Source organism: Lactuca saligna, chromosome 7 (assembly GCF_052625555.1).
Source record: "Lactuca saligna cultivar CGN05327 chromosome 7, ASM5262555v1, whole genome shotgun sequence".
NCBI lineage: Eukaryota > Viridiplantae > Streptophyta > Magnoliopsida > Asterales > Asteraceae > Lactuca > Lactuca saligna.
In genome coordinates this window covers 161,926,381-161,942,693 of record NC_136423.1, presented here as the reverse complement: position 1 = coordinate 161,942,693, position 16,313 = coordinate 161,926,381, and the positions used below count along the sequence as shown (strand labels likewise).

The following is a 16,313-nucleotide window of genomic DNA, read 5'->3' as shown; positions in this document are numbered from 1 at the left end:
CGAGCCGTGTTCAACATGTTTGGCGACTGTAGCGAGCTTTCATGGCGAGTCGACTCCCATTAGTCTTATTAACCCAATTTATTTTTTGGAAATGTAAATAGGAAACAAATGATACATAAATTAAAAAGAAAAGTGATAAGCACAATTCCAAAGTTAGAAAAATACTTAGAAAGCAAACACCCGAAATACACAAAGCACATAGACTATTAGTGGGGCCATCCGATAAAATTGAAACGATATAGAGAAGATTAGCATGACCCTGCGCAAGGATGACACGCACAAATCTAGAAATAATCTAAAAAAAACTAAAATATATATATTTTTTTATAATCTAGCGTAACATTTGTTTAGACCTTTCAAAATTAAAATAGTCAATGTATATCTACACGATCACGCACGATTCACGTGCATCGGGGAGCTACAAAATCTCGTACTTGTAGTAGACTACGATCCAATACAATATAGCAGCTGCTTCAGTTTTTATTGATCAAACAGAAACGACAAGACGACGCCAAGAAAGAGTATCGAGTGCTTCTGCCTCTCTCTGTGTGTCAAGGAAATCCTCGAAAGAATCAATGAGGGAAGAAGGAATTAGCTCATCGGGGGACCCATTCCTTTCCCCCAATTCTCCTCATCCTCCTCTTCCTCCTCCTCCTACTGCTGCTGCAAGGTAAACCTAACCCTAATTTTGTATTCATTTGTTCAAATTTCACTCATACATAGCTCCAATTCGACTTCGTTTCACTTGCAGAAAGCTTACCCACATACAATGCGCTTTTGAATTGTTTAAAGCCCGAGTCGTGAATTATCGTTTTTAAAAAAATAGCGATTTCGGAGATTTTTATTGATCGTTTGTTTCCCAATCTCTATAGTCATTAATGGTTTACATTTTCCATTCAATTTTCAATTTTCGATATAAGTTTAAGCATCTAGCTTAATTGGGAACTTCTCAATAATTGATAGTCTTAATCGATGTTACACTTTCACCTATTCCAGTTCTACCAACATAACTAGATTTTGTTCCCATATTAATTTAGCAACATTTTTTATCAGTTCGGCTGGGGCATCATCACCTGCTGTTGCCATCAATGGTGGAAGTACAGATTGGTTAGGTCATGGTCAGGGATCCAAAGCAGGTTCTTTATCTCGCATTAGTTCACAGCCTATGTGGATCTCATTGAGTACAAGTGCCCATGGTTCAGCTCTTGGCTCCTCTCAACCTTCATGTAGACCATGGGAAAGGGGTGATCTTTTAAGAAGATTGTCCACATTCAGACCTGCAAATTGGTTTGGAAAACCAAAGGTTTTGAATTCAACTCCTTTTACATTTTATGCTTTTGTAGTTCATACGTTCCATCTTAATTTTCTTTCCTATAGGCTGCTAGTTCCCTTTCCTGTGCTAGGAGAGGTTGGGTGAATGTGGATGTTGATAAAATCCAATGCGAGTCTTGTGGTGCAAACTTGAAATATAATGCACCAGATTCCATTTCTACCCCTTGCGATGAAGATTTTAGCAATCAACTCGATGAAGGACACAATGTCACTTGTCCATGGAGAGGAAATAGCTGTTCTGAAAGCTTAGTCCAATTCCCTCCTACCCCTCCATCAGCTTTAGTAGGAGGTTACAAAGACCGATGTGATGGACTTCTTCAATTTCCATTTCTACCCCTTGTGGCCACTTCAGCACTTGACCAAATGAAGGTTTCAAGAGGTCCAGAAATCGATCGGTTTCTTCTTCAATCTGATATGGAAAACACCAAAGACGTGTTATGCATATATTCACGTGTAAGACACATACATGTACATTTTCTTCTGTTTTAAAAGCGATTCATTCTATCAAAACTTGTAATTTTTTTTTTTTCTATATTTAGGCACAGAAGTTGATAAGCCTTTGTGGGTGGGAGCCAAGGTGGCTTCCAAATGTACAAGACTGTGAAGAACATTCTGCTCAATCAGCTAAAAATGGTGCTTCTTTTAATCCGGATAAACATCATAACACTAACAAGAAAACAATATCTGAAGATTCTTCAAAGAAGGAAACAAGATCACCCTTATTGGATTGCAGCTTATGTGGGGCCACAGTAAGAATCTTGGACTTCATTCATGTAAATCGTCCTTCCCGTTTTGCCCCTAACAACATCGATGTCCCTGAAACAAGTAAAAAGATTGTAATCACACGTGGAATAAGTGCAGCAAGTGGAATCAGTGGATGGGTTGAACTTGAAGCTGAACAACAAACAGAAGACATTGATGAAGCTGCAACTACAGGAATGGATTTAAATCTTACAATGGGAAGTGGATTATCTCAAAAAAGACCCTTATCAGACTTATACCAAGATCAAAACCTCGGGCAGGCTGCGGGCAGCGAGGTCGGGGGTCGGGCAGCTTCGTATGAATCCCGGGGTCCAAACAAAAGAAATGTAGATGAAGGTGGGAGCACAGTGGATAGACCACAGGGGATTATTCCCCATACAGATAGCATTGAAGGTGTTGTCATTGACCGAGATGCTGATGAAGTCAACGATAGTAAACGGGCACGTGGGTCCGGGTCTTACAAACGGGACTACTCATCTGGTGCGGGTCCCAGCCGGGTTTCGTATTTTGATATTGACAGAAATGCCCTTCCTCCTTCCAATAAAGATTCAGCAAGAGCTTCATCTGTTATAGCAATGGACACTTTTTGTCATAGTGATGATGATAATGACTCAATGGAGAGTGTTGAAAATCATCCTGGATATGTAGGAGGAGATGAGGTTAATTACCCTTCGGTGTCCGGTGTTAAAAGCCCGGATAACCAGGGGCAAAATAGTACAAACGATGAAGAGGTTTTGAACGCTATGGGTCATGGAAAAGACGGTTTTACCCTTGCGATTAGTGGAGGGGGAAGTGTGGGAATGGGTGTGAGTCATGAAGCTGAGATTCAGGGGTCGGATGGGTTGATTCATAGAAGTGGAAGTGTTGTTGGTGATATAGAAGTGGTTACTGGTGTGACTGAGAACCAAGGGCAAACTGGTAATTTTGTCACCGAGAGTCAAGAAGATAGTGATGTGAATCTTTCTCATCCTTCTCTTTCGTGTAATGCGGTTGTTTGTTCTGGATTTGAAGCTTCTAGAGATGAAGTGATGCAGGTGGGAAAATCGTCTCCTAATGATGAATTTGGATTCCCAAATTACCCTCCTTCAAATGGGCTAGGTTAGAGTCCTTTTATTCTGTTAAAAAATGATTGAACATTTCATCTTTTTATTTTATTTTATTTATATATATATATTGGTATTTAGGGCCTCCAAATGGGGAAAGCAACTTTGAAGAAGCAGTGGAGTTTGATCCAATTAAGCATCATAATTTCTTCTGTCCTTGGGTTAATGGGAATGTTGCAGCAGCAGGGGTCGAGGTGGGGGTGGGACCCACCTCCACCTCCACCTCAATTGGTGGTGGTTGTGGGTGGCAGTTGACTTTAGATGCTTTGGATGGGTTTCAAGGGCCTGAACCCAATCAGACCCTTGAATCTGAATCAGCTGCTTCTCTTTACAAGGTATGTAAGTTCTAAACTATTACTTTTTTTTTTTTTTTTGAATTAAGCGCTTAATGTATTATTGTATTATGAATTATGATAAAATCGATGAATATTGTTATTTGTTAGAAATAATTAATTACAAAGGTTACGTTTTTTTTTTGAAGGATGATCATCAAGTTTCTGGTAGAAAACTCAAGGCGCGACATTCCTTCAACAAAAGCCATGGTCACTAATTTTCTATCAATTTTCTATCAACTTTTGTTATCAACTTTCGTTAATTATATATATTTTTCTTCCTTTCTTTCTTGTGGTGATAATAATATGTTCTAAATCCATGTGGAAGGGATTGTTTGTGATTTATAGATATATAAAAGTGGACTCTGTTTTAGGTAGGATAATTAATTCTGTTTTACTTTATATAATGTGGTGTTTTCTGAAAATGATCACGATTTTGTTCATACATATAGTGAAGTTTGTTGGTTTCCTTGATATGCTTTAATTAATCGTGCATGTTAATGAATCTATTTTTAAGTTGAAAATTAACATTTATAGTATAAACATCACGAGTACTATCGTATCTCACTTATGGTTCTTATTCATAAATCTAAAAAGTAAATATTCTTATTATTATTATCAATACTTTATAAATTAAACCTTTAAAATATACATCAAATTGTTCAATTAACAAACCAACGAAGAACCAATTTGAAACACAAAGTAAGCAATGAATATAAATGTCTCTCCACTTGCCCACTAAGAGAACAAATCGTTAAATAAATTGTACTGATTATATTGCACTTCTTAGACAACAACTTCGTTTGTTGGTTTTTTTTTTCCACATTTCATAAACATCATGTTCTTGAATTTCAGTTTTAAAGATGAATCAAAATAATGAAGATCAAGAGGTCATCTGGATTTTCATTATTTAGGTTTATTTTTAAAACTGAAATTTAGGAACATGATGTTTGTCAAATGTGAAAAGAAACCGAAGCTTGTTGATGAAAAAGAGAAGACAAAAATTGTAAAATTTGAATTTTCGGAAGCTTGGGGTCATCTTCAAAACTGAAATCCAGGAACATGAAGCTTGTCAAATCTGAATATCAGATCAAATTAACCAGGAGCATGAAGCTCTACCGAAATAGAAGCTTAAAATCCATATACAAATCGAGTTTTGAAGATGAGCCCAATAACAAGCCAGCTGGTACCAGATTTTTTCTATAGATGTGTTTCTAGATGTTTTTACCGGGTTGTGAAGAACTGATGCAGTTCCGGACCTCTGGTTTGTATTTTGTAAGTCGATCATTACAGTCGACTCCACCTTCATCCTCTAACCAAGAGAGAGTGAACGATTAACGAAGAATATGAAGATGGAGATTTGAACGGAGAAGAAGCGATTATGGTGGTGGGAAGAAACCGTTTTCTGATATTTAGCTTCTGTATTCTGACGACTGGGCCATGACTTTTGGGGAAGGGTTTTAACACATGAACAAGTGCTGTTGTGTTGAAGTATGTTTTTCCATTTGTTCCGATGAATATCAGAAGGCACTATTGAAATCAACGAATCAACATCACTAAAACGGTTTGATTTGTGTGAAAATCGAAGAATACAAAAGCTAAATCACTTCAAAATGGATCAATTGAAGAAGTGTCTTCTATGTAAAGAAGATGAAAGTGTTTCAATTATGGGGGAATAAGCAAAAAGCCATGTAGCTAATGTTTTAATTTTTTATTGCGAAAACTAAAGAAAAAGCCACATAGATTAAGCATAAGCAGTGAAACCGGGATAAAAATCTCATTTTTTCCCTATTTAACAAGTAAAATGATATTTTAGGGATCTATTATGCCAAAAAAAAAAAAACTTTGATGATCAATCAAAGATTAATATAAAATTTGGTTGTGCTACAGTGTCATTTTCGATTTTCTTTCAATATAAATACAAACCACCAACACCCAACACCCCCTTTTATCATATTCTCAATTTCATTTTTCAACCAAACAACCAAAAAACATCAAAATAGCTTCTTCAAGGGTATGATTCCTATCTTTCTACGATTATGTTTTGTTGCTTAAGATTGGTTGAATTTGGATCCTCTCATGAGTTCCGGGATTGTTTTATTTGTATTGCTTCCATTGTGCTTTGTTTGTATCCCAAAACCCAACATATTCTATTATTAGTTATACGAGGTTTATCAATTTTGCTTTGAAAACTTTATATCTTTTATTAAAAAATATATTCAAAATGTAATAAAAGTAAATGATCTTATCAAATAAAATATCAATATATATATATATATATATATATATATATATATATATATATATATATATATATATATATATATATATATATATATATATATATCAAATTAATAGAATTTTATTGTATCTATTCGGATTTAACTTTTAATCAAACCAATTTAGTAATTAAATAAAATATATTTGCATGTTGATTAAAACTATAAGTTTCTATTTTTTTATTTATACAAGTATTACATTATTTATGTTTTTTATTTGATTTATGATAACTAATATAAAACTTAATAGACTTTTATAAAACTTCACAAATGGTCATTATGCGAAATTTCAGAAAACTTCACACATGGTCCTTTTGGGGATTTACTGTTTCTCTCTAATAGACGTTAGACCATCTCCAATGTATTGAACTCATATGAGTTTAATGGATTGATACATGTAAATTTCACTCACTATACAATTTTACCCATTAAACTCTACACTCCATTGAACTTTATACAATTTAATGAATTGTCATATTATTTATCATTTTCTTTTTATTTATTATTATTTTTTAAAAAGTTAATTAACATGAAATTAAAAATTAAAAACTACAATTAAAATTAACATTAATTAAAAATTTAAAATAAAAAATTATATATATATATATATATATATATATATATATATATATATATATATATATATGTGTGTGTGTGTGTGTGTGTGTGAGGAAAGAGAATATAGATTTCAATAGAGATTGAACTCCCCATTTCATTGAATACTAGTCATTTTTCCATAATGGAGATTTTTAGTTCAATGAGATTAAACTCCCCATTAAATCTCCCATTGGAGATGACCTTACACATAAGGACCATTGGTGTGCTAACTTTTGTCGAAAATGACCGATCATGCAAAAAGTTTTATAAGGACCGTTTTGGGGACAATTTTAAATTATAAGGATCATTTGTGAAATTTTGTCAAAATTAACTAGATTAATTTTTTATGTAGACAAAACTACAAAAATGGTTCCTGTGGTATAGGTGTGAGCATTTGGATCTGTAGACCCGACTAGATTAGACTGTTTGTTGGACCCCCGGGTCGGTTCTCGGTTCTAAAATTTGAGCAAAACCGGTCCAGTCCGTCCGGTTCCCGGTAAAAACCAGTTTTGGACCGGCTTATTTAAAAAAAAATTATATTCTGTGAAAATTTTTAAACAAGTATATCTCATTCGTTTTAAGTCGGATTGACATACGATTTTTTCCAACGTGTAATTTAGAGTTTGTAAATAATTTTAGAATATAATTTTTTTGTTTTGGTGTTATATTCGATGAGTTACAATTCTTTAAAGATGAAATATCAAATCTGAATTCGTTTTAAATCGGATTGATATGCGGTTTTTTCTAAAGTGTAATTTACAATTTGTGGATGATTTTAGACTATAATTTTTTATTTTTTATTTTTGGTGTTATATTCGACGAGTTACAATTATTCAAAGATGAGATATCAAAGCTGGAATATTTCAGCTTTTCAGCAAGAAATTTAAACTTTTGTATTATGTAAAATTCTTTAAGCATATATTATTTGTTTTAAGTCGAATCGACATGCGTTTTTTCCAATGTTTAACTTAGAGTTTGTAGTTGAGTTTAAACTATAATTTTTTTTTTATTTTTGGTGTTATATTAAATATGTTACAATCATTCAAAAAATGGTATAAAATATAAACAATCAAAGTTTGAGCGGTCTAAATGGCACAAGAAACGAAAACATATTCATTTTTACGAGCTGTACCATATCATATCCAAAAAAGTATTCATTTTAATGAGTTATAACGTATCAAACCCAACAATATATTCATTTTAACGAGTTGTATCAAACCCAAAAATGCGTTTTTACAAGTTGTACCATAGCCATGCAAACTTGTACCGGTCCAAGAACTGGAAAACCCATATTATATCTCCTAATTAATGCATGCAATTTGTAAACCTATTGATTCTCCATTTTAAATTTCAAAATTTATATTTCCCACTCTAATTACATTAAATTAATAACATTAAAATAAAAATTAAAATAAACTATATACAAATTATAAAGTGATATAATTTTACATATATATTTAAATCAATGATTAAAATTTATATAACTAAAAAAATCTCTTAATTAATAATTTATTTAAAATAATTGATTAATAATTTTTAGTTTTTATTTTAAAAATTTAATTAATTGTATAACCGTGTGTAACAACGTAATTTCTCAAAACAAATTTTCATTTCTTAAAAACATAATTTCTTCCAAATCAACCATAAAAATCCAATGTATCATAATCATAATACAAAACATATCAAATCCCAAGATCAAATAAATCCAAATCCATCTGCGTGTGTGTGTGTACGAGTCATGCCGACGCCTTCCTTCGGTCCTTACTAGTACCTGAAACACATAACATAACAACTGTAAGCATAAATGCTTAGTGAGTTCCCCAATATACCACTTACACACATACACCCTTCCAGGCCATGACCTTCCGGTCCATGTGTCTCAGGGGACTTCCGTCTCGACCCGGTACACCTTCCGGTCCCACCCACGTCGACCTTCCGGTCCATAACTCCCTGACCTTCCGGTGTACATCATAATGCCTTCCGGCCCATAACATAATGCCTTCCGGCCCAAATCAAGCATATCATACATATCGCATACAAAACAGACAACTTAACATACAGTGCATATATCTTATAGCATACCAGACCTTCCGTCACACAGAGGTACCCTTCCAGGTACAGTATAGTGAGAAGACTCACATCGTATGATGTCTAAGTCTCACGTGCTTGATATCTCTGAATCTCGTAACCTCAACCTAGCCTCGCCTAATCACATCAAATAATCATTCTAAATCATTAACGGCTCTCAAGGGTATACTATATTCCTTCTAAAATTCCACAGAAGGGTAAAAGACCATTTTACCCCTCCCTGACCCAAAAGTCCACATGTTGACTAAAAACCCTAAAGGTCAACAGTAAGCTGTACGCGGGGCGTACTAGCTCCTGTACGTGGGGCGTACTCTTGCCTTCCAGAACGGGGTACGCAACCCCTTACGCGGCGCGTACTGGGATTACGCCCATCGTAATGCCCAGTTTCTTTGTTCAGCATATTCAGGTTTTAAACGATTAAGACTTGCATCCAAACTTCAGATCTGACCCCTCTAATATGTCTTAAACCATAAAGTTGGAACCTTTAAGCCTTTGCATGGCTGTAAAGATCACTTTGTGCTCAAAACACCTTTCCTCTTTCCATAATGAGACTATAACCCATGCATGCCATAAGACCCACATCCAAGACTCGATTTTTATGACTCCTTAAGACATTTTACACTAGAAAAGGTCAGATCTAAGCTTATGGAGACTCTTTGCACATAAAGTCTCCAACTTTGAACCAAAACCCTAACAAATGGTCCAAGAAGCAAAACTTATGAAGAACAAGGAAAGCTTTGAGCTTTTTACCTCAGGAAGGATCTCCAACCACTGTAGAACTCAGATCTATACTCGTTCTTCAACTTCTAGCTTCAACAATGGCTCCCTCTTCTCCTTCTTCACCTTGAAAAGACAACTTCAAGCTCAAAAACTCACACACAAGCTAAAGCACGAATCTCAGCTCTCCAAGGGTTCTCTCAAGGGTGTATGGTGGCTAGGGCAAGGGACTACATGTTCCTTTTATAGAGCAAGCCACAATTTAGGGTTTTACATCTAGGCCGGTTACGCCCGACGTAACCTTGGGTACGCCCAGCGTACCCGAATGAACATGCGTATGAATTAAGCGCATGAGTGCGCGCGGCGTACGCCCCAGTACACCCAGCGTACTCACCAAATCATCTTTTCAATTTCAAGGGACTAAAAATGCCAACCCTCCAAAATAGAAGGGCCATAAAACTAACCTGGAATTCGGATTGTTACACCGTGGTTTCCACAGGTTACAAACTAATATATATATATATATATATATATATATATATATATATATATATATATATATATATATATATATATATATATATATATATATATATATATATATATATATATATATATATATATATATGGGCTCACATGCCTACCTCACACCCTCTCTTTCTAGAATTCCACCAGTGAGTTCAAAACCCCTAGACCCACATTTTCACTCTTCCCAAACCCACCTACCTAATCTTGTTGATGAACGAAGGAAGTTTGAAATCAGGGTAAAAATATAATTTTATATGGGTTTAACAACAAATTTTAACAAAGTTTGCCAATAGTTAGTCACAAACGCACAATGATCATTTGTGCGAATTTTTCTCCAATAAGACTAATGTGTGATAAGTTTTGTCAGAAATAGATCATTCATGTAATTTTTTTTTCATAATTCATGTAATTTTTTTTCATAATGACTTCTTTAGGAACAATTTTAAAACCATAAACACAAATAATAAAGTCTATTTGTTAAAATTTGTCGAGATTTAATTATTAGTTTGGTACTAACCAATCAATCATTTTCTAATAAATAGAGTCACTCTCCAATTCCATACAACCAATTTTAAATTTTTAATAATTAATTTTCTTCAACGTCAAAATCATGTCTTAAAATGGGAAAGTTATGAAGAAATTTATAACCACAGGTAGAGATTCTTGCATCTTTGTGAAAGACACATTAAAAATAAAAACATAGAATTAATACCCATCATTTTCGATCTCATTTCTTTTTCTTGAACCATAAACGAATAAGAGAAACTGAAACTTTTTCTAGTTTAGTTGGCCTAGTCGAAAATCAAACAAAAAGATGTATTGGATGTCGAAGAATTATATGTAACCATTTATTATAACTTTCTCCCACTTAATATTTTACAAGATTCAAAAGTAAATTATGCCACAAACAAGAACCCATAAAGAACATTCATTATCATATATATAAATCTTTGTTCTTCTTATTCTTCTACTTGACTTCTTCTTCTTCTTCTTCTTCTTCTTCTTCTACTACTACTTCTTCTTCTTCAAGCAAACACTACACAGGTAGGTTTTCACTCTTATTTAATTCCCAAAGTCAACAATCTCGATCCCTTTGTTATGATACCCAACAGGAGCATCATACTTACTAAATAACCTGTAAGAAGAGATTAACGACAGCAAAACGTAGCAGATCACCACCATAAAAGTGATGATGATCGAAGCCATCGCGCTTCTGCAGAAATGGCCGTACGTTCCACAAACCTCACTCCACGTCACCGTCAGATCTCCTTTGTATGTCAGATACGCCACCTCCGTCGCCACCGCACCGGCAGCCAGTATCAAGTATGTCAAAACCTGGTCAAGGAGGAAGAAGGTCCAAGCTCGTTGCATGGTTATAGGGCGAGGTATCGCCGTGACAGCCGCCGAGAGTAGCGAATAACCAGCACAGATGCCATTAGCATGCACTAAAAACCTGCAACAAATTACATTCATTCAAAACCCACCATTTTTAAGTTTTAATTACCACTATCGTGAGTTCAAATCGTTAGCTTGCTTTTGTAGAGGCAAAATTAAAGATACCTGAAAGCAGTGATGTTCGAGTAGGAAAGAGAGCCATATTCATTAGTTTCGGAATCCTTAAGCATAACCACAAGCGCCGCCACACACAACCCTACCGGAAACAGCCTCAGTAGAGTCTCCACCGTCCGGATTCCAGAGCTTTCATCTCCTACAACTTCATCTTCTTGAGATCTTCTCATTTCAGAGCTTCCTGTAGCTTGAACGCTAGTCTTTTCTTTCTTGTCAGCCATTATTGATCACAAAGTTGCAGTTTTCGGTGTACCAAATTGCGTAGAAACAACGGAGGAAGAATCCTGTGGACAGTGTTGATGATGCATCAAATGAATCATTCATAACATTATATACGTAATAAATGATATGTATAAATTCTAGGTGAAGTTAGGTGTTGTTACATTTAATGCTTTCATTGTATTGTATTGAAGTTGATGTTCCCCATGTATACCATATCATATAGGCATGGATAACTCTATCGTAGTAGATTGCTTCTATCAGGTTATTTGGTCTTGAAACGGCTGTGAGTAAAAAATAAGTTTGAAATATATAACGAATTGAACTGAATATGAGATTATGAGCACTCAACATTAATATTTTTTAAATTAAACTTATTTGGTGGCAAGCATCTTTCTAAAGTTTTTGATAACTTATGAAGTTTTTAAATAGGGTGTTGCTAAATTGACATCTTTAGACATTCTATAAACATTTTTATTAAAATTCAACCTATAATAAACTATTTATATTTTACTTTTTTAAAAAACAATGCAAATTTAACCAATAAAAAAACCTTAAAAATCAAATAGGGTGTCCAAATGGAAAATTGGGGTGTCTTTTTAGCCAACCCCTTTTAAATTTCTGCAATTAAATATGAAAAACTTTGTTTACGTGTTTTAGTAACGCAAACAATTAATTATAATATGATTAGCAAAGTATATACACTACAAGCATCGAACCATATGGAGACGACACTTATCCAGACGACATATGTCGTCGGAAAAAGCCACGCTATACCGATGACATGTCGTTGGTAAAACATTTTCCAACCTTGACAAATTCTCTTTGACCACAAACGCTATGCCGACGATAAGTCGTCGGTATAGACTCGGCGGGAAGGGCAAAAAATTGGCGGTATATCCAATACCTATGCATCGACATTTCGTCAGTATAAGATATTAAAAAAATATTTTTGATTTATTTATATTCCTTCTTGCAGAAATAAAGACGTCATTGTTTTCGTCCACCTATGCCGACGACATGTTGTCGGTAAAGTGTGTTAAAAAAATAATTTCGATTTATTTTTAATTTGTGTCGTAGAAAAGGAAAACAATGTGGTTTCATTCTCCTATATCGACAACACGTCGTCGGGAAAATATGGGATCGGTACGCGTGAAAAATCTATCGAGACGATATGTCGTCTAGAAAACTGTTTTTTTTAATGACGTTAAGTAGGAAGACTAAGGCTGAAGGGTATGTTGGGCATACGCAGGGCAACTTTATGCCTTAGGAGGTGTTAGAGGCCTTTTCATCGGTTTGGGCCATGGACTTATCGGTTGGGCCTTATTGGGCCAAGGGGCCCGTTAAGGATATTGGACTTAGACTTTTGGGCCCATTTGCAAAGAAATGGTGATTGGCCTTTGGGGTAGGGTTTAAAAGTTAGGCCCTTCCTTGGGATAAATTATGGACCAATCTTTGATTTTATTATTATTGTTATTATTTAGTTCGGGAGGTCGTGGATCATTAGAAGGACATTATTCGTATTCTTCGGACGAAGGTGAGTCTTCTCACTATACCCATGGGTCTACGGCACCTAGGCCGGCCCATTATGTGTTATGTATATGTGCAATCACTCTATGTTTTGATATGTTATGTGACCGTGTGTTTTGCATGAAGACCCCGGGGGGAGCCCGTGGCATTGGATGTAAGACCATGTGGGGTAGCCCATGACAATCCTAGGTAAAGACCATGTGGGGTAGCCCATGATATTGGGTGTAAGACCATGTGGGGTAGCCCATGTCAGTCCTAGGCATTGGGTTGAAGTCTACGGTTTTGAGTTAAAAAGCTATGGTTTTGTGCATTGTAGACCTGTACACCGTAGGTTTCGCCTACGGTTTTGATTTTTTTTTTTTTTTTTTTTTTTTTTTTTTTTTTTTTTTAATGTTATCCTCATATACAATAAGTACTCATAATCAACAATACAGTAAAAAGTTTGATTAAAAATGGATGTATCTCGTTGTTCTTCGGGTGTTCTATTGAGAGAAAATAGGAGACAATGGAAGAAAAAATGAGGAAAAAACTAGGGATGTCAACGGGGGCAAACGGGGCGGGGAGTGCATCTCCCGCCCCCGCCCCCACCCCCGCCCCCGGAATGTTCAATGTTCCTACCCCCGCCCCCGCCCCCGAATCCCCTTTATTACCCCGCCCCTGCCCCTGTTCCCCCGCCCCCGATTGATTTTTGACTACTTTTTTTTGGACTAAAATAAGTTGTTATTTAGGCTAAAATAAGCTATTTTTTAAGTAACAAATAATTATTTATAGAAGAATTTTATATGTTAAAAATAAATTTATGGCATTGTAAAAAATTATACTAACAACTTAAAAACATGTTTTTTGATGAATTTTGGAAGCTCAAAATCATGTTATTGTTTATTATATTTATATAATTAATATATATAAATATATGTGTGATTTATTAACGGGGTCCCCATGGGGATTTCGGGACGGGATTGCCTACCCCCGCCCCCGCCCCCGAAATTAAAACGAGGGTTAACCTTGCCCCCACCCCCATCCCCACCCCTGATTATTTAAAAAAAATCCCCCAAACGGGACGGGGCCCCCACGGGAACGGGATCCCACGGGACTTTTTGACATCCCTAGAAAAAACAACCTAAACTGAAAATAATACATTATATACTATGGACCAATGGACCACGAAACAGTAGACGAGTCACGAAAAAGTAATCCATTGCGAAGAAATAGTAGTTTTCGGAGGTTGACCGTAGTCAACCCTAACCTATCTAGTATTTCGTGGGCTTGTTTTAGCTAATGTGTTTTTTTTGGCTAATTTTAAATAGGTAATTAATATAATTGGCTAGATTAGTATTTCCCCATTTTTAAAATCATCTAAACATTTAACATGCTTACTTTTACAAAACATCCATTTTCTTAAAGGGATAATATCATAAAAAACCTCATGTTTTTTAGGAATTTACGGTTTTACCCTTTGTCAGAATTTATGTTCGTTTATACCGCAAACTTACAAGTTTTTTTTTCGATTTACCCTTTTTACAAGTTAAGTCGGTCACCTGCTTATGTGGCAAGCCACGTGTGCGCTGAGTGTGCTGAAACTGCTGATGTGTCAGTCACATATGCACTGACTGGCTTTATTAATTTAATACAAAAATTCAAATACATGTGGGTGAATAAAGTGGGTGGGATTCGAACCCACAACCTCTAAATCACAGAACAAGGCCCTTACCAATAGGCTGAACAACATTTCTTGTTTCATAGCCTGAAAACGTAATATATAATTATAATGTAAACTAATGAAAAAAATTAAAAACAATTATTACTATTATTATTTTCTTTTTTATAAGTTTATACATATATTTTTAATTACCGTTTAAAGGTATAATTATATATTTATAAAGGTATAAAATACGTTTTAAAGATTAAAAAACATATTTAATGGTATATATTTTTTTAAAGCGTATTTGGTTTATTTATACATTTAAAAACGTTTTTTTAAATATATAACTGCATCTTTCACGATTTTAAAAGTATAACATATATAGATACATATCTTTTAAGCTTGCAAAAACATAAAAAAAATACATATTTGGTTTGAACATGTATTTTTTTTTTGTATTTTCAATATGAATACAAATTGTGTTTTGTAATTATTAATACAAATGCATATTTTCGCATTTTTAAAACATAAATACATTTCGAAAGGTATTTATATATTAAAAATTATGTTATAACACTTTAAATACACTCATCATAATAATAATAATAATAATAATAATAATAATAATAATTGTTAAAATCATATTTAAATGTTTAAGTATTCGTAATATATATTATATGTTGAGGTTATGAAAGCAAGGAATAGTTTAGCTCAATGGTAAGTTTCCTACATTTCAAATGGGAGGTCGCCGGTTCAAAACCTACGCAGGTTCAGCACAGTCAGCACGCATGTGGCTTGCCACCTAAGCCATGTGACCTACTTAACATGTAAAAAGGGTAAAACCGAAAAAAAAACTGGTAAGTTTGCGGTGGCTGACATATCAGCAGGTTCAGCACAGTCAGCACGCATGTGGCTTGCCACCTAAGCCATGTGACCTACTTAACATGTAAAAAGGGTAAAACCGAAAAAAAACTGGTAAGTTTACGGTATAAACGAACTTAAATTCTGACAAAGGTAAAACGGTAAGGAAACTAGGAATTCATATTTTAAAACCTTTTAGCATCAACGCATTTTCACATAAATGACTTGTTACATCATACAATTTCACTTGAGAAGACTTTATTTGCTATGCACCCAGAAAAATTTACATTTACTCACCTCAACCAATTGATGTATGTCTTTCTAGCTACGTATCCTTTAATAAGGATGTCCAACACATTTGACTACATAGCTACTTGTCTATCAACTTACATATAAAGTCTTTTTGTTGTTCTTTTAATATTTCTTCATGAAGTATTATATATTATCAACCTAATAGAAAATCCATAATATATAAATTATATACATCCGTCGGTACGTATTTATGATATTTTAAAAGATGTAAACCTTTTTTTATGCAACAAATATTTGTAGAACCCTTCATAATATATACCTTTTTTTATGCAACAAATATTTGTAGAACCCTTCATAATATAGATATAATTTATGAAAAAAATAGCTTTTACGAAATATTTACACATTAATTTATAATATTAATCAACAGTAAACTTGAAAATTTATTAAAATATGTAATATATTATTTTATAACCCGTCAAAATTCAGTAATCGGTAACTT

The 16,313-nt window shown here is 34.3% G+C and overlaps 2 protein-coding genes and 1 non-coding gene across 3 annotated transcripts; 2 read left to right on the top strand and 1 right to left on the bottom strand.

Moving 5' to 3' along the window:
• Positions 1 to 201: 201 nt before the first annotated feature.
• LOC145007667 (U6 spliceosomal RNA) lies at positions 202 to 305 on the top strand. Its single transcript, XR_013663040.1, has one exon. It is a non-coding gene; the product is annotated as a U6 spliceosomal RNA (small nuclear RNA).
• A 145-nt stretch (positions 306 to 450) lies between these two features.
• LOC145004699 (uncharacterized) lies at positions 451 to 3,954 on the top strand. The gene is made up of 6 exons (XM_078963676.1): positions 451 to 670; positions 1,054 to 1,303; positions 1,378 to 1,785; positions 1,872 to 3,192; positions 3,279 to 3,532; positions 3,679 to 3,954. The coding sequence occupies exons 1-6, from the start codon at positions 576 to 578 to the stop codon at positions 3,745 to 3,747; spliced, it is 2,397 nt and encodes a 798-aa protein (XP_078819802.1). The 5' UTR covers positions 451 to 575; the 3' UTR covers positions 3,748 to 3,954.
• Positions 3,955 to 10,562: 6,608 nt separating this feature from the next.
• On the bottom strand, positions 10,563 to 11,629 carry LOC145006331 (CASP-like protein 2A1). The gene is made up of 2 exons (XM_078965422.1): positions 11,299 to 11,629; positions 10,563 to 11,191 (listed from the first exon to the last, which is right to left on the bottom strand). The coding sequence occupies exons 1-2, from the start codon at positions 11,526 to 11,528 to the stop codon at positions 10,801 to 10,803; spliced, it is 621 nt and encodes a 206-aa protein (XP_078821548.1). The 5' UTR covers positions 11,529 to 11,629; the 3' UTR covers positions 10,563 to 10,800.
• Between the last annotated feature and the right edge of the window lie 4,684 nt (positions 11,630 to 16,313).